This window comes from Phytophthora sojae (assembly GCF_000149755.1).
Source record: "Phytophthora sojae unplaced genomic scaffold PHYSOscaffold_3, whole genome shotgun sequence".
NCBI classification, from domain to species: Eukaryota; Oomycota; class Peronosporomycetes; order Peronosporales; family Peronosporaceae; genus Phytophthora; species Phytophthora sojae.
In genome coordinates this window covers 4,220,618-4,242,010 of record NW_009258117.1, presented here as the reverse complement: position 1 = coordinate 4,242,010, position 21,393 = coordinate 4,220,618, and the positions used below count along the sequence as shown (strand labels likewise).

Genomic DNA, 21,393 nt, shown 5'->3' with positions numbered 1-21,393 from the left:
GCATATCACACAGTGCCCCAGTGGGTAGCGTGTTCACGGACCCAGTGACGAGTCAACACAGCTTCGGCATCGACGGCTGACTCGCTCAATCTGTGCAGACGCACCATCACCTCCCTCAGCTTCTTCACTGGGTCGTTGTCAGACCAGCTGGGCTTAACCGCTCAGCTCGGCAACTCGGCTGAGACTTCGCGCCGACTCCAACGAACCCGGCGAATGGGCTTCTTGCTTTCCAGCTCCATCTTCGCTCACTCCATTTCGATATCATGTAATTCATATAATCCATACAGTTGATGCAGTATCATTCTTCGACTCGACCCAGCCTGCTGTCTTCACTGAGTCGGCGGATCATCACTTTGGTGCAATAGCCTTAGACCGCATCAGCAACTTGCACCATTTGCAGACGGGTTTCACATTTCTTCGATTGCCCCTAGTCGAGTGGAAAGGTTTCCCACGAGACGTTCGGCATCGAATCCCAACTCGGGCATTTCGCGCTGGATGCCCTCGTCGCTCGTTGTATCAGGGGCGGACGGTCCCCTGGAGCGACGGCTTGACTGTCGTCGTCCGCATCGTCACCGAGCTCGGCTGCGAGGTTTTGTTGGGCTCGTCGAGGTTTCTCCATGCGCCCAACATGCAGCGAGAACTCAGCTACCCCGCTGAGCAACTCGGCTTTCATCAATTCTTCATCATAATCTCCGATATTTCCATCTCTTCCTCGGTCTTGGGTGCAGTCGTCGCCAAACCGAACGGTTCGGACCGCTTCCATCGTCATGTCGGCGATCCTTCCGCCAGCTGAGTTCGGCTTTGTGTGAAGCGAATCCCCAGCCGTCGCTGGGCTGGCCCAGCTCGGCAAAGTTCTCCCCTTGACCATCTTGCTCAGTACTCGAAACTTGGTGGACTTGGTACCAACGAAAACAAACCACCCTGCTCCCGGGTCGCGGCACCAGTTGTGGTGTAGTAGCACGCACAAAATCGTCAGATGTGGCACCCTAGCTACAAACACAACAACAGCCGAGCTAGTCGGCCCTTGTTGGCCTGCGCTGAGATGTCCCCCAGCGGTTCGGCCCTTCCGGGACAGTGATGTCTCGTCCTCGCCGAGACCAAGTACCCCAAGCCAGTCAATCACGGAAGCCAGCTGAGTTACCTGACTCCGGAATTAGAAATCCCGTGCCCTCCGCCAAAGGACGGACGACGGCCCTCGCGGGATTTTACGGGTCGCCGAGAGCAAAGGCTTCTCGACTCAGCAATCAGTGCCCGGGATGTACGGGAACACCGGCTCGCAGCGGTGGCGAGACTTTTCCTTCGCGCTTGGCGAGACACGCGCCCAACCCGGGCCGACCTTAATCTCTTGGCGCTACCAGTCAACACCCTACAAGCTATGCCTCTCGGGTGCTGACAGCAGACATAATCCGGCCCGTGCAGGGACTTACTGGAAGCGCGTGCACGTGTTGTGGAGCTAGAAAATTCTGCTCTGTTGTTTGTTATCTCTGTCGGGCGCCCTGAAGGGGCGCCTCTACTATTCCTAAGATCCTATACAAATACCAAATGCAAGTGGGTGGTTTTGGATCTCGGCCGACCCTTCGCTGAGCGCAGCGACGCTTGAGCTCGGCTGGTCCGGATAAGGCGTCCGGATAACTCTTCGAACTCGGCTGAGCCGGATAAAGTGTCCGGATAAGCCGGTGAACTCGGCTGAGCCGGATAACCCAGTGAGCTCGGCGGAGCGACCCGCGAACTCGGCGGAGCGACCCGTGAACTCGACTGCGCGACTCCCGGACTCAATTGAGCCTGGTTACCGTATCGGACGGTACATGGTACCGTTTAGCCGAGCTCGGCGGCTTGAACTCCCCATGATCTCGGCTGAGCGTGTCCAGTGCCTTCCTGAACTCGGCTGGGTCTTCATCACTGGGCCTGCCACGTGTCACCAGGTCGGGGCCGGTGTGCCTTGAGTTTCTGACACCATCAGCCGAGTTCAGCGGTCGTCCACCAGCGCATTCTTGCCCACTGAGCTCGGCATCCCGCCGAGTAGTACTTGGCTCCTGGTACGTTGCTCCACTGCAGCCGTGGAGTGTGACAGAAAACTTGATGTTCCCTACACCACACTTCACTACTCTTGGCCTGACCACGGGTAAACGCACGCTACGATACTAGCAGGCGCGTCCACCGACAGTCATAATCCTACCAACAGGTTTATCCAATTGCTACGGGAACTCACCGATAGCCCGGACGTCTTCCTTGAGTGGTTGGGAGGAAAAGCTGTCCTGTCATTGTTGCCCAAAGGGCTTATCTGTTCTATCTTCTCTTTCCTATGGTTCAATACAAATATCTAGTATAAACGCGTCCGTTTTGGATCTTCCTAAGTAACCACCGACCCTTCTGAGCCTCCTCGACGCCCCAAGAGGCCTCTCGATGACTCTATTGGACGATGAAGGGGTTCCCTGACTTGGAGCAGTGGCCGGGGCTCGAACGGTCGTCTTAAGTGCGGATCTCGGGTCAAAGTTCGCTGTAGGTTCGGATCGTACTTGAAGTCCTGGATCTCGAACTTGGGTGTCGACGAGTCTTCGGCACCGGTCCAGAATGGCCAATCAGCATCCGCCGAACATTGCTGAACATGTCCCGACGACTCGGGTCGCCACTGAAGCTTGGTCGCCAGCTCGATTCTCGTTTACCGCCAAATCACTACACCACACATGCATTCCAGCTATACAAATTTACACAAGAAGGATTCATGGGGTTTAGTCAATTTACAGACGCAGGAAAGAGTGCAATCCGTTAGTTGTTATTTCAATGATTTTGAGTAAATGTTAGCTTATAACGAAAAAATGCAGCTATCCTAGTTATGATTTTCCGAATAAATTTCATAAATTCAAGAACTGCTCTCTACAGTGTGTGGTACACGCTACGGTACGGATACGGTCGACATTATGGGAACAACCAGCCACGAAACGTACAAACTCCTTGATGTTACGGTAGCCATAATCTGTGGACTATGGACTCAGGCGACATTTGCCAATTAAAGTTGGGGGGGCGGCCACTGAAATAAAATTGGTTAGCGTGGTTTACCAATTCATGACCCACCAGCACCTCATGCGAAATCGTCGATGACGACACCAATATTAGAGCAGCGATGCTACAACGCTAGCATTTATACAAGCAGTCTGTACGCTTAATTTTGAGGGTCCTCGCACCAATTTATGAGCAAATATGAGCAAGCAACAGCGAAGCAAACAAAGCAAGCAGATGATTAAGCTTAATCGGGTCTGATTTGCTAAATCCGACCTCCTAATTAGATCGACAGACTAAGATTTGTACTCTGATTTGACAGAGCGGTCACTTGTGTCTACAACGCCATGTGGCAAGCTGATTTAGCTGCTTCCACGGCTTACAAAGCCCGGGACGGCTGATTTGCATGCTAATCAGCCCGAATGTCCGACACCCACACGGCATTCGGTGGCCGATTTAACGTAAAACCGACAAACGCTACTGCTGACGAGAAATGACAGCGCAAATACATGACTTCAGAACTTGATAAATAGATAGCAGTACACATCGAAGCTCACAGAAGTGTATTTAATGCACGCGATGCTATTTCTCGTTAGTAGGTACGCGAATCACTCAGCTCGTGGCGGTAAGTGGTCGCTCGTCGTATTTCTGGCGGGTAATGAGGCAACCCCCATTTTATTAACCTTACACCGATTTATACCCTTACCAATGCCATATGAATTCATAAGGATCCCCGATTTAGTACCAGTCAAACCTCTCATGAACGCTGCTTTATCAGCTAATCCGCTCGGGCAATCTAATCGGTTTCCACAATAGTAAACCACGTTAGGCTGTTCAGCCAGCTAAAGCTGTCCTCCCAGTACTAAGGTTCAATAGACTACTTGTACCTTCTCTCTCTCTCAAGGAAGGTGCTAAAACCCGTAGGCACGGAACTGATTGTAGGCAAACAACTGATACATTACCTTAATTAACATCCGTTTGCGCAACGTACAGAATGTCGCGCGAATGTTACGCCAATTCCAGGCGCCTACACTGCAAGAAGTTTCCCAGGGCTCGCGTGCCACGCAGATTTGGACTGACGCGGCCACTTGCGCTCTCACCCCCACAGCCCCCACACACTTACTTACTTGCTTCTCACACACACGATGGTGCACTACCGTAGCACGCGCGGCGGCGTCCGCGGCCTCAGCTTCGAGCAGGCGGTGCTCACGGGTCTGGCGGCCGACCGCGGCCTGCTGGTGCCCGAGGCCGGCGAGTTCCCGACGCTGCCGGCCGATGCGCTGGACAAGTGGGCGTCGCTGTCGTACCAGGAGCTGGCCGTGGAGGTCATGGGCCTGTTCATCGACGAGAGCGAGATCTCGCGCGCCCAGCTGCGCGCGCTCGTGGCCAAGAGCTACAACTCGAGCACGTTCCGCGCCGAGGAGGTGGCGCCCGTGGTCAAGGTGACGGACCAGATGCTGGTGCTCGAGCTGTTCCACGGCCCGACCTTCGCCTTCAAGGACATCGCGCTGCAGTTCCTGGGCAACCTCTTCGAGTTCTTCCTGCAGCGCAAGAACAAGGCGGGCGCCCCCAAGCACCAGATCACGGTGGTGGGCGCCACGTCGGGCGACACGGGCAGCTCGGCTATCTACGGCCTGCGCGGGAAGGAGAACGTGGAGGTGTTCATCCTCTTCCCGGAGGGCCGCGTGAGCGCCATCCAGCAGCGCCAGATGACCACGGTGCTGGACGAGAACATCCACAACGTGGCCGTCAAGGGCACGTTCGACGACTGCCAGGCCATCGTCAAGGACCTGTTCGCCAACGCCGAGTTCAAGGCCAAGTACCACCTGGGCGCCGTCAACTCCATCAACTTCGCGCGCATCCTGGCGCAGATCGTCTACTACGTCTGGGCCTACTTCCGCGCCCGCGAGCAGGGCGTCACCGGCGAGGTCGCCTTCTCGGTGCCCACGGGCAACTTCGGCGACATCCTCGCCGGCTTCTACGCCAAGAAGCTGGGTGTGCCCGTTGGCAAGCTCATTGTGGCCACCAACGAGAACGACATCCTGTACCGCTTCTTCTCCACGGGCAAGTACCACCGCCGCGACATCGAGCACACCATCTCGCCGTCCATGGACATCTGCGTGTCCAGCAACTTTGAGCGCTACCTCTTCGCGCTGAGCGGCGAGAACCACGACGTCCTGCGCGGCTGGATGCAGGGCTTCGAGCAGACGAACGAGCTCACGATCTCGGGCGAGCTGCTCACCAAGGCACAGAACGAGATGGCCTCGTACGCTGTGCTGCAGGACGAGGTGTGCTCCACCATCGCCGAGTATAAGAAGGTGCACCGTTACCTCTACGACCCGCACAGCGCCATTGGCGCCGCTGCTGCCATGCACTACGGCCAGGACGCGCTCGCCGATAAGCCCGACTCGGCTGTGGTTGTCGTGGGTACTGCTCACTACGGCAAGTTCCTGCCCGTCGTGTCGAAGGCGCTTGGCGTTGCTGAGACTGAGATCCAGCAGCACCCGATCCTGAAGTCGCTCGAGTCGCTCCCCACCCGACTAGCGGTTGCCAACAACTCGAGCGCCACCGTTGCCGAGCACATTCGCAAGACTATCGCGAAGAAGAACCAGAAGGCCTGCAGCAACTGCTTCAGCCTCTGGGCATCCGCTCCCACCGAGTGCAAGCTGGCTACGTTTGCGCTTGCTGCTGCCACCGTCGCCGCCGCGTTCTTGGTGGCACGTCGTTCCAAGTAAATAGCGCGTCATGATGCTGTGCAGCAGTAGCAGCAGTGCGTCGTTAGTGAAACCATCACGAATGGAACCTACATAGAGAAAACAATGTGAAGAAACCATGTTCATGCTGCTTATTATCGCTACTGGCAAGTCGGCCGCAAGGGAACAAGTTAATTTATCGCCAAGGTGTTTGCCAACGCGTTTGGTGACAAAGAGATCGCTGCTACCCACACAGCAGCACGACCTTATACTGAAAATGCATGTCCAACGAGTGAGCCTGCTTCTATTCGACCCTGTATCCTTCATCTTCACACTTGCGACTGTTTCACATAGTTCGTCGACTTGTGTTGATCTCGTCTTGGGCCAGCACGCAGACCGGAATTGACTGTGTTGGGCTTGGTGGAGGGGAAACGAACGGGTTGCCCGTGGCCCGATGACCAAGAGGCAAGCCGTCCATCGTCTGCTCGATGACTACATTATGGTGCAGTTGAATGCGCAGACTCCGCACTGCGGGGTCTGGTTCTGTGCGAGGTATGCCTTCTGGTGCTGCCTCTGCAGGCTCTCCCGTGTGACCGTGACGACGCTCGGGGACCCGCTCTTGGACCCGTTCGCAGGCGCTCGGAAGCTCTGCTGCGACGGCTTGGCCGGTTCTTTGGGCGCGAACGAGATCCGCTCCTTGGTGTACTGGTTCTCGTACGAATACTCGCCCGGCCTGGTCCTTGATAGCACGCGTCTCCATCCTGTCGGTAGTCGCGCGATCTTCTTGGGCTCCGTGGGCGACAGCAAGCGCCCCACCGGCACGATCAGCTTCTTGAAGGCGTCGACGACGTTGGTCGAGTCCAGCGCGGACGTCTCCAGGAACTCCATCGAGTGCTTGGCCGCAAACCTCGCCGCCTCGAGTGTGGACACCTCTCTGCTCTCTGGGAGGTGGGCCAGGTCGCACTTGTTGCCCACGAGTATGAGCACGAGGCTCTCGTGCGAGTGCTCGTGCACCTGGGCCAGCCAGCCCGTGACGTGCTCGAACGAGCTGCGGTTCGTGATGTCGTAGACGATCATGGCGCCCACGGCGTTGCGGTAGTAGGCGGCCGTGAGCGACTGGAAGCGCTCCTGGCCGGCCGTGTCCCAGATCTGCGCCTTGAGCCGCCGGTCGCCGACGCGGATGGTTTTGGTAGCGAACTCGAAGCCCACGGTCTGCACGCTGTGCGGCATGTACTTGTTCTTGGTGAAGCGCATGACGAGGTTGGACTTGCCCACGCCCGAGTCGCCGATGAGCACGACCTTGAGGATGGACTCGGCCATGGGCGACTCGGCCATGGGCGACGAGCAGCGCGGGCTGTTGGACGCCGACATGGCTCCGGCCGAGGCCGTGGCGCCGGCCGCGGCGGGGTTGGACGCGGTCTCGCGGCCGCCGCTGAACTGCGTGGAGCTGATGGAGCGCCGCAGGTCGTGCTGCTGGCGGAAGACCTGGTGCTGCGCCACCTCCTTGGCCGAGATGTACTTGTGCAGCGGGTTGCCGGACGCCGCGTTGTTGTCGGCCGAGGAGGACGCAGTGGCCGCCGCCGACGACACCGACGGCGTGCTGCCCGTGGTCATGGCGTCGCAGCGAGCGGCGAAGATTGGGTGTGGGCTGGTGCTGTGTGCCCCGCGAAGGCGAAGGCGACGCCTCGGCAGAGAGAGAGAGAGCTTGAAGCAGGAAGCTTTCGGGCCTCGAGGCGCGTTCGGTTATGCGTCTAGTAGTTGGCCGCTACAGGGCGGAACAACGGTGAATATTGGCTTGGACGGGTGATGGTACAGAGGGTGATTCAGCGATCATTTGCCGGGACATACAGACACTGTTGTTGTCGTGAGATCTGATAAAATATGATAGTACAGGTATTGCAGATACTACAGAGGTGGTCGAGGGTGGACGAGGGTGGACGCTGGACGCGATTAGCCCCGCGTGGATTCGCTTTGGGTGCTCGTGCTCGCGGTTGGCAGAGGAAAATGGCTTGGAGGAGGTCCAAGCAGCCACTCGCATCGCCACTGCGTCCCACTCGGAGAGTCGCCGCAGCTCGTCATGGTCACCAAGGCCAAGAGGAAGGCTCCGGCCGTGCCGGAGCCCAAGAACAAGCGAGTCACGCGCTCCAGCACCGCTGCTGCTGCTGCTGCTGTCGTTGAGGACGTCCGGCCTCCTGCACATACAGCCGCCGCCGAAGCTCCAGCGCCGGAAAAGAACCCCTCCAACCGCAGCAAAAAGATCGTGGCGTTCCTGCGCGGCGTCAACGTCGGGGGTCGCGTGCACAGCATGAAGACCATCGCAGACGCGCTGGGCAAGGCGTGGCTCGCCAACGTCGAGACGTTCGTGGCCAGCGGGAACGTCATTTTCGACGCCCCCGACGAAGCTTCGGTGCTCGCGCTCGAACACCGAGTCGAGGCCGTGCTCGAGGACCTATTCGGCGGCCACATTCCGGTGCTGGCCCGCTCCATGGACGAGGTGGCTCAGCTGGGGCAACGGATTGTCAAGTCCGCCACGGCGGTCAATGTGGTGCTGGTGAAGGAAAGACTCACCCAGGAGCAACGAGGCGTCCTCGAGGCGCTGTCCACGGACGCGGACGAGCTCGAGCTGCTGGACAGGGAATTCGTGTGATACTCGGCCACGAAGATGAGCGAGTCTCCGCTGTTCAAAGTGGCCTTCGACAAGAAGCTAGGAGTCCCCGTCACGGTCCGAACGGCGAACACCTTGCGTCGAATTGCCAAGAAATTCGGCTAGGAAGTGGAGCTACTTTACTGCCGTTATGCGTCTACAGCAACTCTATCCAGGATTCATACGCGCGTTCTTCCCTTAGGTATCGGCCTGAAACCTCACTTGACGACAGGTTCTCACTTCCAATAACCTTTTCCCCCATGGGTGTTGTAGTGTTCTCCACTTCTTCTCCACAGACCTCAATCTCTTCGTCCGACTTCTCTTCTGCGCCAACAGACTCTGAAGGGTCTTCATCACCGCCACTACCTTCTTCTTCTGCTGCTGTGGCGTACGCATAAATTTCTGCTGGAATGGGACTCGGTAACTCGCTGATCTCCATCTTGAATACTCGAGCGAGTAGCTGAACCCCTTGAACCTCGTTCCTCGACAGCAGCGTCACTGCCAAGCCCTTACCACCAAAGCGACCCGTCCTGCCAACGCGATGCAAGTACGTTGCTGGGTCACGTGGCAGATCCAGGTTCATCTACGAATTCACAGTCGACGCGTTAGACAGGTTGACATATCCACTTCCTCGGCGGCGATACGTACCACAAAATTCACTTTGTCGACGTCGATTCCTCGTGCAGTGAGGTCGGTCGATACCAGCACACGCGAGCGAGATGCGCGAAAACCTTCCATCACCTCCAGGCGAGTAGCTTGGGTCTGTGATCCAGTGATGCACGCCGCTGGCCAGCCCTGTGCAGCGAGGGCAGTAGCCAACGCCTCAGCGCGGAATTTGTCGTTGCAGAAGACCATGCACTGCACAAACACGACTTCTGACAGCAGCGCCGCCAGCCTCACCACTTTCGCTTTCATATTCAGTACGTCATCGCCTGATTGCATTGCGGCTGAGCGCTCGACGACGCTGTAGAACTGGCGCACGTGGCGAAGCCAAAGCTCTGGGGCGTTGGCTTGCTCGCGCTCTTTCCAGCTTTCTAGGTCTTCAGTAGTAGAAATGAACTCGGTGGTGACATCATTAGGGCCGCGAACACGCACAATCTGCCACATCGAAGTTGCGGTAAGAAACTGTTATGGAGTATTGCACAAATACCCGGGAATCATTTGTCTACAAACCTGCGGCGTTCTCGTTAGTTGCACCACTGCGACCAACTGGTCAGGCGTGAACGTAGCTGAAAACGCAAGGGTCTGGATCCACGCAGCATGTAAAGAGAGTTAGTACACTGCCAAATACACTTCACTACAGCACGAAGCTCGATCACCTGCCGCCTCTCAGGAAGAGCGTCTGCGATAAACTGGATCTGTGGAGTACATCGCAGATAGTCAAGACAATACCAGCTTCATGCCGTCTAAGACACTTCGTACATCTTTTTCGAAATCTCGCGCCATAAGTTTGTCCACCTCGTCCAATACGAGCAGTCGAATCGCACTGCAAGGCAGTGAACACTGATCGATCAGCGCCTTCACGCGTCCTGGCGTACCCACCACGATATGGCAGCCCGCAGCCAAGTGTTTCTGTCGTAGATAGCACCTCCAAGGCAATCAGTGCCTCTCCACACCAACACCAGGGTCTGTTACTCGTTCTTAGTACCTGGTCCTGAGCCACGGGCAGACCGCCGATGCATGTGCGAATGACAATTTCCGGTCGGAACTGCGCCAGTTGACGCAGCACAGTCTCGATCTGCACCGCGATCTCTCTTGTGGGCGCCAGAATCAGCACCAACGGGTCTCCCACGGGCGGCACTTTGTCAACACCGTCAGCCCGCCGCCTTTGCTCTACGAAGCGGATTGCGTGCTCGATAGCCGCCACTCCGAAGACGGCGGTCTTGCCCGTGCCGGACTTGGCCTGGCCGATGACGTCGTTGCCGAACAGAGCCACGGGCAGCGCGTGCAGCTGGATGGGCGACGGCCGCAGGAAACGCATGGCGCCGAGGGCCCTGGAGACGTCTCCATGCAGCGGGAGGTCGCTGAACGTCGTCGCGCTGGCAGCCAGCGCCGTGTCCGAGGCCATGACGAATGACCAATTGAATGGTTCGGGACCAGAAAGTGTAGACTAGCACCACCGAAACTGTAGCCATTTCATCTCACACGTCGCAGACAGCTTCAACGAACAAAACGGTATCTTGATTTAGTAAGGATTAGCCTTCTGCTGCCTGCTCCTCAGTTGCCTCGTCACGGGCAGTGGGGGTACCGAGATCAATATCTTCTACGTAACTAGCAGGGAAGTAGCCCTTTATACCATCGCAAGTTTCGCCCAGCCACCACTCGCCACCAGCTTTGGACAGCACGCGCAGGATCTCTCCATGGTTTAGACTCAGCTCGTCTGAGTTCTCCGCTGCGTAGGCGTGCGTTACCCGAACTTGGACAGGTGCAGACAGTGGGTCGCCGGGAATTTGGTAGCTAACTCCACGTTCAACTCGCGCACCAGCGGAACTACTCAGCTCGTCCAAAGAGCTCGCGGGGCGCGTGCTGTTTGACACCTCGTCATTGTCCGCGCTTTGGTGCAGGCTTTCGGCGCCGAGGCCAGCTTCTTGATAAACTTGACGTTCGCGGTACTGTCGCGAATTCTTTCGAGGTGAAAGCTGGCTTGACGGCTGCTTCTCGTCGTGCGGAGGAGGCACAGGGATCGAGTTTGGCCACGGTTCCCCAGTGCTGTCGTCCTCCGTGAATTGCAGCCTCGGTGTGTGTTTCGTGTTATTCTTAGCGCGACCACGAATGGAAGTATCCCCACCAGACGCAACTTTCCACTGCATGATCGTTCCGTCATCCCCACCAACTGTAACCAAATAGGTGTCATCGAAGGAGAAGTCTAATGCTGCGATGGCCGATGAATGAGCCTTGTACACCTTCCTCCGAGCCCCACGGTGGGCAGGGTACTTCAGTAGGTGAACACTAGAGCGACATGCCACGGCAATCAAATCTTCGCTACTGGAAGTTGTCCAAGTACTTCCTGATTCACTTGGGTCGCTTATAGTTTTTGGTCCCGTAGTCGATACTGCTGCGATATCCACAAGGTGGGGCGATTCTTCCGACCAGATACCGGGAGTTGACCATCCAAACACGCACGTCCACCTAACCCATTGCACGTCGCGAACCAAGAACGCATCAGTAATTTGCTTAGTTTCGCCCTTGTTCGGAGAAACGAGCCAATGAAGAATCTCGCCATCGGCGGCATTGCTTTGCAAGATGTCTCCACTCTTGTTCCACGTTAAATGCAAGACTGCACTTGAGTGGCCTTCACACACATGAAGCTTCTTATACACATTCACGACATCGTAGATATACACGAACGTATCCTTCACACCCACGGCCAAGAACTTTGCATTCGGGCAATACTTCACTTGGGCAACCGCTCGAAATCCAGGGCCCAAAAGGCCTAAATGCAGGTTTGTAGTACTACCAGAGGTTGACTTGATGTTCTTCCGTAGTAAAACCTTGAGTATGTCGCAGTCTACAACCAGTAGTTCTCCTGAACTAAGACCAATTGTCAGCTCGTGCCCCGCAGGATGGAACTCCATGCAAAAAGCTTTGACACTAGAGGTGATGAAAGTGCCAAGGTACACTCGGCGTGTGCACATATGCTGCTGAAGATCCCAGAAGCAAAGGTATCCATCTTGTGAAACTGTGGCCACCTCCAGCTTCATGGGATGAGCGGCACAAGCGCCAATTGCACAACTGCGAGCTTCGAAAAGCAATTGCCAATCTCCGGTTGCAACATTTAGTTCCCATATGCAGCTAGTGCTAGTGGCAACTAGCACAGAACTGCCATCCTCTTTCCACACGATACTAGTAGGCTTGGCTGCGCTAGTTTCGTTCGGCAACTGGAACACTTTTGCAGGATCGCCATGAGGCAGTAATGCGTGTGAGCCTTCTGCAAACGTTCCGGTGAGCGGTGTGAACACCCCGTGCGTATTTACTCCAGGAATTCGAATGGGCCTACTCATTTGGCATGTCCACAGCAGTAGCTTTCCATCATTCCCACATGACATGAGCACGTTAAGCTTTTTGCAGTACGCAACTTGGTATGCTGCACCTTGATGGGCCAGCGGCCCACTGTATTTCAGCTCTCCCAAGCGTGAATTTAAGGCTGTAGAGTTAGGTCGTAGCACCATTCGCTTTGAGATCCCTTCCATCTCCGCTTGAACTTGCCTGGATAGCTTGAACCGATTCCCGGTTTCTTGGTCATGGGGTACAACATCGACAAGTCTCCCAGTCGGTTCGTAGGAGATCCTCTCCAGCACGAGCTCGTTGATCTCAGCGTCCGTGTATTCGTCAGGAATCTCCCACCATTTTGCAGGCTCTTTGTGAAGATCCTTCTCAGAAATAATGTCAACACTGGGGCTCGCTCTCGGTTGGATGAACAAACACAGATCTCCTCTCGCCGTTCCTGCCACGATCCGGCCTAGCGAGTGGTCAGTGGAATTTGTCGCGACCAACTCTTTTGAGTGCTCATCATACAAGTAGAGAGGTGGGGAATCGTTGACAAACGTCAAACTGGTAAAGTCTTGGACCTCAAAACGCCCATGAAATGACGGGACGTTGCCCTCCAGTTTCCAAACTTTCTCGGTCGGAGTCGGAGGGCGTAACCTCGGAGGACCACCGAATGTAGAGCGGGAAAACGCACTGTCAGCATTTTCTTTCGATGGCGGAGGCACGTACTCGGCTTTTGTTAGTGTCCAAAAGCGAATATGCCGGACACCGCAGCTAACTAGGGTGTAACAAACATCGTCGTCGTGTAGAGCCTGCCCAGGCTTCTTCGACCGATGTGTTTCGGGTCGACCATATGCTTGAAACGGATTGAATGCGATGGCGTTCACCCGAAACGTGTGCCCCCGAGCGCTAACCAGTAGCTCCTGCGATTTCCAGTCGTGAATACAAATCGTGTTGTACATGTCGCCACCGAGAGAAGCAATCAGCTTTCCATCGTGAGAAAAGCTGATCGAGCGAACCGCGACTTGATGACCCTTGAGGCACGCGAATCGTTTGCCTAGGGGCTCATCGTTTGCATTCCACACAAGAAGAAACGCAGAGCGCCCGGCTTGTCCCGATGCCACAATGCGTTGATTCGGATGGACTGTCACGCTCGTAACTTCGTTCGTATGCTCTCGAAAATATCTCTGCGTGTTGGTTTCCTTCTTGTAGAGAACCACCAAAGTCGCAGTGAGCCACAACATCTCCCCAGTTGCTAAATAGAAAGCATTGTTGTTAGTGCTAGCGGTGGGAGCTGCAGGGTGGCTGCTGGAAAGAGATGCCGTCGCTCCACTTCGGCATCCATACACAAAGTCCAGCTCTAGGGTCGCCCGCGGTGCCTGGATCGCAGCAATCGAATCCGAGCTCGACGTTTCCTCCCAATCGAAAACACTGGGCGCGAAAACATTGCTCCGACACTGTGGATATCGCACCAGAGCTCGCTCATACATTTGTTTTCTCTGCTGTGACAGCATCATCTGCGAGCCATCGACGCGCTTTTCAATGTTGGCAACCCGAGGAAGTATCTTGTCTGTCGGGCAGCGAAGCAGTCAGGACAACAACCGCATCCAGCGCAGATACTGCCAACTAGACGCACGAGCAATACATACCGATCACGATCTTCCCGTCGGGACTACGGGGCCCTGCTGGTGGGAGCGCCCCTCCACTAGCAGTGCGCTTGAGCTGGTGGATGCTTTTGAGAAGCGCACCGCCAATCCTGCACCCGACAACAAGCAAACAAACCAACACTTCAAGTGAGCTACAAACCAGCACAAGCACGCATGACCGTACTCACTTTGGCAAGCGTGGAGGCGACGCAGCGGCCGGCGGGACGATGTCCAGGGGCGTGACAACGGGGTGGATGTCGAAAGGCGTCGTCCACTTGGGCGACGCGAAGGGTTTCGTCTTGGCGACGCTGTTGGACCACGAGCGCTTGGAGCTGACGTTGGCCGCCATCTCCTCGAACTCCGCGAGCACCTTGGCCATCTGCTCCCTCATGGCTTCGAGCACGGAGCCTCGCTCTCGCAGCTGGCGCTCCACCTCGTCCGAGATGAGCGACGTGAGCTGGTCGCGGTCAGGCGCCACCTGGCCGCCGTCGCCGTCGCCTTCGCCTGCACACGGAGCCACAGAGCATCGTTCAGTACTCGCCCGCGCTGGATCCACCACAGCGTCAAGGTCCGGCGTCGCACTCATGGGCGTCGGGTATGTAGCCAATTGCGGACTGAAGTTGAAGGAACGGTCGGGTGCTAGTTGGTGTGGCGTACACCACAGACGAGATCCTTTTTCCTCTCGTCACTCACTTTCACTTTGGAGAGCGCGCGCGGAAGCCGAGAGCGAGGAAGAGCCATGCGCGCGAACGAGGACAAGATCGCGCAGCTGCTGGACAAGGTGCTGGCTGGCTGGCTGGCTGGCTGACTGACTGTGTGCGTAGTGTGCCGGCGCTCACGTCTGTTCTCTCTGTATCGCTGCAGACCACGGACTTCGACAAGGATGAGCGCTACATGGCTACATCGGATCTCTGCGTCGAGCTCAACAAGGATGTGGAGCTGGGCGCGTACCTCGAGCCCAAGTGCGTCCTCTGTAGAGAGGGAGATGGAGGCGAGGAAGGAACGGATAACTGACTGTTTGCGTGCCCTCGCTCTCTCTCTCTGTTTGTTTGCTTGCATGGCTCTAGAGTGTGCGCGGCGGTGCTGAAGCAGCTGGACGACAAGTCAAACGACGTGCAATCTATCGCCGTCAAGTGCCTGGGCATTCTCGTGACCAAAGTGCAGGTGACGCAGGTGGCGGACATCTGCGCTAAGCTCTGCGACCTCATCCTCAACGGCAAGCCGGAGCTGCGGGACATCTACTCGATCGGCCTCAAGACCATCGTGGCCGACGTGTCACAGCCTACAGGTTCATCCATCGCCACTGGCGTCTGCACGCGGCTGCTGACGGGTCTGGGCAAGGACAAGGACGCCGCGGTGAAGGCTGAGACGCTCGACATCCTCACGGACCTACTGCGTCGCTTCGGTTACGACGTCGCCACTGAGCACGCGACCATCATGGAGCTGCTGATGGTGCAGCTCACGGACGAGTCGCCGCTCGTGCGCAAGCGCGCCACAGCTTGCGTCGGGTCGCTCGGCGTCATGGCGTCGGATGTGCTGGTGAGCCGCCTGGTGGAGCACCTGATCAAGGGCATCCAGGGATCCACCGACTCCGCCAATGTGCGCACGCTGATCCAGACCATCGGCATGCTCTCGCGCACTGCCGGCCACCGCCTTGGACAGCACCTGGACGCTGTGATCCGCATCTTGGTGCAGTTTTGTGGCGACCCGGAGGACGAGTCACTGCAAAACGAAGACTCAGACGAGCTGCGTGGCAACTGCTTCCAGGCGTTTGAAGCGTTTGTGATCCGCTGTCACAATGAGATCACGCCCCACGTGGAAGCTATTCTGAAGCTGGTGATGCAGTTCATCTCGTACGATCCGAACTACAACTACGTTGACTCTGCCGACGAGGATGAGGACATGGAAGAAGAAGAGGAGGAGTACAGCGATGACGAAGGCGACTACAGTGATGACGATGACACCAGCTGGAAGGTTCGCCGCGCTAGTCTGCGCGTGTTGACTGCAATTATCTCCACCAGACCAGAGCTTTTGGAGCAGCTCTACATTCACTGTGCCCAGCCTCTGATCTCGCGCTTTAAAGAGCGAGAAGAGAACGTTCGAATCGACGTGTTTGGGGTGTTTGCGGAACTTCTCCGCGCTACCCGCAAGACCCTTCCGAGCTCAAACGGAACCGGTTCCTTCCATCCACCCACGTCGAACTGGTGCATTGTTCCGCTGGAGCAGCGCCTAAACGCGATCGTAGTGGGGGCCAACAAGCAGTTCGGAACGAAGGTCTCAGTCCCGTCGCGCTGTGCTGTGGTCGCGATGCTAAGCGAGCTCGCAATGGTGGAGCATGGAAAGCTTGGGGACTATATCGGACGTTTGATGCCGAATGTTCTCAATGCTGTGGAGGACAAGCACTCGGACCTGAAGCTGGACGCACTGTTGTTCCTTCGATTGCTCATTGATACACACACAGTGGAGCCGTTTCGACCTCACGTTGAGTCAATTGTGAAGGTTGCCGTGCAGTGCGCGAAGGGAGACTGGTACAAGACAGTTGCTAAGGCATTGGGCTTGATCGAATCTCTTGTCCGTATTATCCGCTCTGACGATGGGGACTTGACGTACAAGCCGTATGCAGTGCCGTTTTTCGAAGCCGTGCTACCTAGTTTGAAGGTTCATGATATTGATCAAGAGATCAAGGAGGCAGCTATTAGCAGCATTGGGGAAATCGCTGCTGTGCTTGGTGCGTGACAGCCATACTCGACTACTACACTTTGTTTGTTGGGCTAACGTGTTGTTATTGCGACTAGGTGACGAGCTTGGACCTCGTGTGGGAGAAGTTTACCCACTGCTCATGGAGCGTCTGAACAACGAAATTACTCGCGTCCAGAGTATTAAAGCCATCGGAGTCATTGCCCGCTCGAAGCTTAACCTGGACATGTCGCCGATTCTCGTGGAGTGCACCCAGACTCTAGCCCAGCTACTGCGGCAGCAGTCTCGCACGTTGAAGCAGGCAACCCTGGCAACCCTAAATGACTTGGTTGTTCACAAGGGCGCTAACATGCCCGAGACTCTGCACTGTGAAGTGATGCTGGAAGCCTCACTGCTTCTTGTAGACGCGGATCTTCAGCTATGCCGCATGAGCATCACGCTGGTGTCGAACTCGCTTCGTGTGTGCCCTCATGTTGCCGCGACGGATGCCCTCCTGCAAAACGCTCAAGTGAAGACTCTTGAATTATGCCATAGCTCCATGCTTCAGGGTCCCACGCTGGACGCCCTGAAGGGCCTCTTCGCGCAGCTGACGCAGCTGAACTCTCCGGGCAGTCGCTTCACTGACCTGTTCAAGGCGCTGATGACGACGCCTTCTGAGGAATCGAAGCACTCGGTGATGAACATTGCTCGGTGCGTCGCTGGTACGTGTGTGGCGACGACCGAAGGCAATCGCAAGGTTGCGTTCGCGAAGTTTGTTGGCGATATCACCCAAACGGAGTCCGAAAAGAACCGGGTACTGGCGCTTTACAGTTTGGGTGAGTTTGGCCGCAAGATTAAGCTTGCTGGGTATCCTGACGTGAAGGAAATCATTCTGAACTGCTTTAGCAATGCGGGCGAAGAAGTGAAGGCCGCTGCCGCGTATTCTCTCGGCAGCATTTGCGTTGGGAACATGGAAGAGTACCTGGATACCATCATGGTAAAGTTGGAGCAAGGAGAAAACTCTTATCTTCTACTGACATCGTTGCGCGAAGTTATTTCGGACCACGCAGCGAAGCCCCACCACGGCTTTGCGATGTACGTGGACCGTGTGCTTCCAGTTCTGCAGAAGATGAGCTCACGCCAGGAGGAAGGTGTCCGCAACATGGTTGGCGAATGCATGGGAAAACTTGCTGTGACGGACAGTGCCAAAATCATGCCCATTGTGACGGAACTGTGTGGGTCTGTAGACGTGTGGTCGCGCTGGACCGCTGTCACAAGCCTCAAGTACGCCATGACGACGACGGCCCAGGAGCCAGCTGTCAACGCAATTTTCGCCCACATCGACCCCTTCTTGACTGCTCTGGAAGACGAAGACCTGCACGTTCGTCGGGCTGCCCTGCTGGTCCTCAATACGGCGGCTCACCACCACGCCCACTATTTGGTGCCGTATGTTCGTGAGCGTATCTTCCCCGTACTCCTGAAAGCGACCGAGATTAAGTTGGAGCGCGTGGTGGACCTAGGTCCGTTCAAGCACAAGGTGGACGATGGCCTCCCTCTTCGTAAGGCTGCGTACTCGTGCGTGGACACCCTGATTCAGGTGCTGCCTCAGCAATTGGACATCACCTTGTTCTTCGACCAGCTCAAGCGAGGCTTGGGAGACCAGGACGACATCCAAATGCTCAGCCACCAGATCTTGATTAAGATTTGCTACGTTCAGCCTGGCAGTATCGTGGGTGCGTTGGATTCGTTGATAGACCCGCTGGAGAAGACGATCAACAAGAAGGTGAAGGAGGACCAAGTTGGCCCTGAAGTGGAGCGCGTGAAGGATCTCATTCGCAGCGCGTTGCGTGCACTCGACGCCATCAGCGCTGTGCGCGACGCGGACTCCCACCCGAGACTGAACTCTGTCGTGGAAAACGCAAAGAAGAACAAAATGCTGGGCCCGCTGCTGGAAACCATTCGCAGTGAGCGCACGAGTAACTGAATCGGCGAGGGCGGAGTGCCTTGGATGGCGCTGTGCGATGACTCCAGAGACAACATAACGCCCACGTTAAAATGGTTTTGCATGATCTGAGTGGCAGAGGGAGGATTCTCATAATTCATCGCTTGGTGTTCTCATCTCTTTGGGTTTCGTTGTATCCGTGACGTAAGTTTGTAGGTGCGGATGTTTTCGCCTCCCATGCTTGCCGGAGTGTTTGCCGGGCCCCTCCGCGGTTTTCTTACGCTGACGCTTGTTCGTTCCCTTGTTGTGGCGCTTGCGATGTCCTTGTCTTTTATTCTTATGTTCAGCTGAGTAGGCTTTGCCATTCCACTCGTACTCTCGTACGTCGTGCTGATCATTGAGGAAGCGCATGACATCCTCGACAAAAATCCCCTTCTGCAGCCCGACGAGCAACTTGGAGTCCGCGACTTCGTAGATGCTCACTTCGACCCCTCCATTCCACAGCATCTGGTAGCAACGCTGAGTCAGCAACCTATATTATGTGTCGGTGCAATCGTGACCGCCTCCTACCTCTTTCCATCGTGATGCAACGTCCGGGAGGGGCTCTCGAGTGCCGTCCTTCATCGTCACGAATATCATTTGGGGCCCAAGTGCCTTCGCTTCCTGCTCGTTTCTGGTAAGGGGGTGCGAATGCTGTGCAATTAGAACTTTACGCTTCATTTTACGCTGGAGTATGTGACTCACTTACTTGTTCTGCAGCTGTCTGTAGTGCTCGTCGCCCTCCGATAGCAGCTCCTCTTCAGCATCGCCAGCCTCCCACGCCTTCTCCAGAGCCTCGTAGTCAATCGTCTTCGCTCGGCCGCACTCAAGACATGGGACGGCAGCGGCAAGAAGGCACAGCACCAGCAGCAGGAGAGGCCTCGGCATCTGCAACGGTATCAACCGAAATTGACGGTGAATATGACTCTTCGCAAAGATTTTCCAAGGCTTATCTTGGGTGGAGTTACGTCCCATGTGCTCTATTTCCGGTTCATGAATGACGGTGTTGCGGAAAAAATGCAGCACGCTCCATGGCGCCATTGCGCATCGTCAGACGTCGTGGACACCAAGACCGCGCCACCAGGGCTCGACTAGAAGAAGAAGCGATCGAAATGAGCTGCAGCCTACGAGACCAGCTTCATCAGCACAGTCAGGAGCGCTCGCTGCTGAGCAACCCGCCTGCAAATGCGTCAAGTTCTGCCTCGGTCAAGTGCTGCACCCAAGCCTGTTTTCTGCGTGACGAGCACAACGCTCGAGAGCTCCAGGTAATCGATTCGACTACAAGAACTTGGAGAGAAAAAATCCTTGACTAACTTGATCGGCACTTGCAGAAACTTCGCGATTCGTACGTCGCGTTAAAGCTCGAGACCGACAAGGAAATCGCGTTTCTTAAGCAGCAGCTTGCCTCAGCACGATCATCGGGACGCTCGAGTCCCACGACGAGCGACATCACATATGGGTCTTCCTCGTCTTATCAAGTGTCGACATCAACTTCAACTCCATCGTCGGCACACACTCTCGTCCCCACAGTGTATTCCATCACGGACACGGGCGTCAAACCGACAGGCCGAATCGACCGCTTGGGAAGCATCAAGTCGGCGCAAGTGCTGACATCCTTACGGCCGTTGCCAGTGACGGCCACAGCAGGTGTTAATGTTGCCCGACGCGTTCTTGCAGCGCTGGCGGATCCCATGATGACGACTCAGCCATATCTGCGCTCACTTCAGTTCGCAGCGGACCTTGTAGAAATGAGTGCTCAAGTGGGTGGCGTGCTGGAGCGTGAAGCACGTTGCCTGGATCTGCCTAGCCCCGTGTACGTTTTCGGCGACGTTCATGGCAATTGGGCCGACTTGCGGTTCTTCGCGGAGCACATTTGGCACCTTGGGCTGGAGCTCACCGCCGGCAGCTTTCTGTTCCTCGGCGACTATGTTGACCGCGGAAGCGCGTCTTTAGAGTGCACAGCCTACCTCTTCGCGCACAAGCTTCTCCACCCAGGGAAAATCTTCTTGCTGCGAGGCAACCACGAAACGCGCGCTGTGAATGGTCTGGAGGCGCACTACGGTTCAGGGTGCTTGCTTGCGCAGTGCAAGGCTCGGTTCGGAGCTGGTGAAGGCGGCGTTGTCTGGCATCAGCTAAATAACGCATTCGACCGCCTGCCCGTTGCCGCGGTCATCGACAACGACGTTTTCTGCGTGCACGGTGGAATTCCTCGTCCTATCGAAGGCAGCGAAGACCTGCTCGAGAGTATCGCCACATTGCCCAAGGCAGCGCCACTGGACACCTTGGACACCGCGTACTACGCTGACAAACCGCAGCTCTCCATGATCGCAGACATGGTTTGGGGTGACCCTGTGCGAAATGAAGGAGTGTTGGGCCGAAATGACTTGGTTAGCAACTGGGGGCTGGACTCGCGAGGATTCGGGAGAAGTCCACGCGGAGGTGTTGCGGTGCGCTTCGGAGCTCGAGTTATTGACGCGTTTCTCGGAAAGTATGGCTTCTCGCGCATTGTACGAGCTCACGAAGCCAACCGAGAGGGTTTATCCTTTAGCAACTCGGCTCGAGTGATCACAGTGTTCTCGACGTCCAAGGACCACGGTATGGGCGATGATGCGAGTTGTGGCTGCGTCCTCGTGGACAACCAGCACTTGCGCTTCTTCAATCGAGCAAGAAATGCAGGAAGGAGCCACCGACAGCAGCAATTTAGACGGACCAGTGGCTCGTCCTGGATCAGCCGCCTATCAAGTGGACTTTCACCTAGCAACTTCACTG

At 56.3% G+C, this 21,393-nt stretch overlaps 9 protein-coding genes across 9 annotated transcripts; 4 read left to right on the top strand and 5 right to left on the bottom strand.

Annotated features, from left to right (window-relative positions):
- Window positions 1-427: 427 nt before the first annotated feature.
- On the bottom strand, window positions 428-868 carry PHYSODRAFT_489736 (hypothetical protein; the record flags this gene model as incomplete). Its single annotated transcript, XM_009525012.1, has 1 exon — window positions 428-868. The coding sequence occupies one exon, from the start codon at window positions 866-868 to the stop codon at window positions 428-430; it is 441 nt and encodes a 146-aa protein (XP_009523307.1).
- Window positions 869-4,142: 3,274 nt separating this feature from the next.
- PHYSODRAFT_313196 (hypothetical protein) lies at window positions 4,143-5,732 on the top strand (the record flags this gene model as incomplete). The annotated part of the gene is made up of 1 exon (XM_009525011.1): window positions 4,143-5,732. The coding sequence occupies one exon, from the start codon at window positions 4,143-4,145 to the stop codon at window positions 5,730-5,732; it is 1,590 nt and encodes a 529-aa protein (XP_009523306.1).
- Window positions 5,733-6,212: 480 nt separating this feature from the next.
- Window positions 6,213-7,292, bottom strand: PHYSODRAFT_465114 (hypothetical protein; the record flags this gene model as incomplete). The annotated part of the gene is made up of 1 exon (XM_009525010.1): window positions 6,213-7,292. A coding segment is annotated over one exon (1,080 nt), but the record flags the coding sequence as incomplete, so codon positions are not given.
- A 475-nt stretch (window positions 7,293-7,767) lies between these two features.
- Window positions 7,768-8,460, top strand: PHYSODRAFT_313194 (hypothetical protein; the record flags this gene model as incomplete). Its single annotated transcript, XM_009525009.1, has 2 exons — window positions 7,768-8,331; window positions 8,353-8,460. 2 exons carry the CDS (start codon window positions 7,768-7,770, stop codon window positions 8,458-8,460), a joined length of 672 nt encoding a protein of 223 aa, XP_009523304.1.
- Window positions 8,461-8,743: 283 nt separating this feature from the next.
- On the bottom strand, window positions 8,744-9,240 carry PHYSODRAFT_433128 (hypothetical protein; the record flags this gene model as incomplete). Its single annotated transcript, XM_009525008.1, has 2 exons — window positions 8,744-8,917; window positions 8,983-9,240. Coding segments are annotated over 2 exons (432 nt in total), but the record flags the coding sequence as incomplete, so codon positions are not given.
- Window positions 9,241-10,529: 1,289 nt separating this feature from the next.
- PHYSODRAFT_298656 (hypothetical protein) lies at window positions 10,530-14,494 on the bottom strand (the record flags this gene model as incomplete). The annotated part of the gene is made up of 4 exons (XM_009527187.1): window positions 10,530-13,891; window positions 13,971-14,077; window positions 14,156-14,445; window positions 14,480-14,494. The coding sequence occupies 4 exons, from the start codon at window positions 14,492-14,494 to the stop codon at window positions 10,530-10,532; spliced, it is 3,774 nt and encodes a 1,257-aa protein (XP_009525482.1).
- A 212-nt stretch (window positions 14,495-14,706) lies between these two features.
- PHYSODRAFT_493289 (hypothetical protein) lies at window positions 14,707-18,627 on the top strand (the record flags this gene model as incomplete). Its single annotated transcript, XM_009525007.1, has 5 exons — window positions 14,707-14,748; window positions 14,832-14,929; window positions 15,035-15,941; window positions 16,008-16,695; window positions 16,763-18,627. 5 exons carry the CDS (start codon window positions 14,707-14,709, stop codon window positions 18,625-18,627), a joined length of 3,600 nt encoding a protein of 1,199 aa, XP_009523302.1.
- Window positions 18,628-18,969: 342 nt separating this feature from the next.
- PHYSODRAFT_369743 (hypothetical protein) lies at window positions 18,970-19,494 on the bottom strand (the record flags this gene model as incomplete). Its single annotated transcript, XM_009525006.1, has 3 exons — window positions 18,970-19,092; window positions 19,156-19,258; window positions 19,334-19,494. Coding segments are annotated over 3 exons (387 nt in total), but the record flags the coding sequence as incomplete, so codon positions are not given.
- Window positions 19,495-20,333: 839 nt separating this feature from the next.
- On the top strand, window positions 20,334-21,290 carry PHYSODRAFT_388544 (hypothetical protein; the record flags this gene model as incomplete). Its single annotated transcript, XM_009525005.1, has 1 exon — window positions 20,334-21,290. A coding segment is annotated over one exon (957 nt), but the record flags the coding sequence as incomplete, so codon positions are not given.
- Window positions 21,291-21,393: the final 103 nt, after the last annotated feature.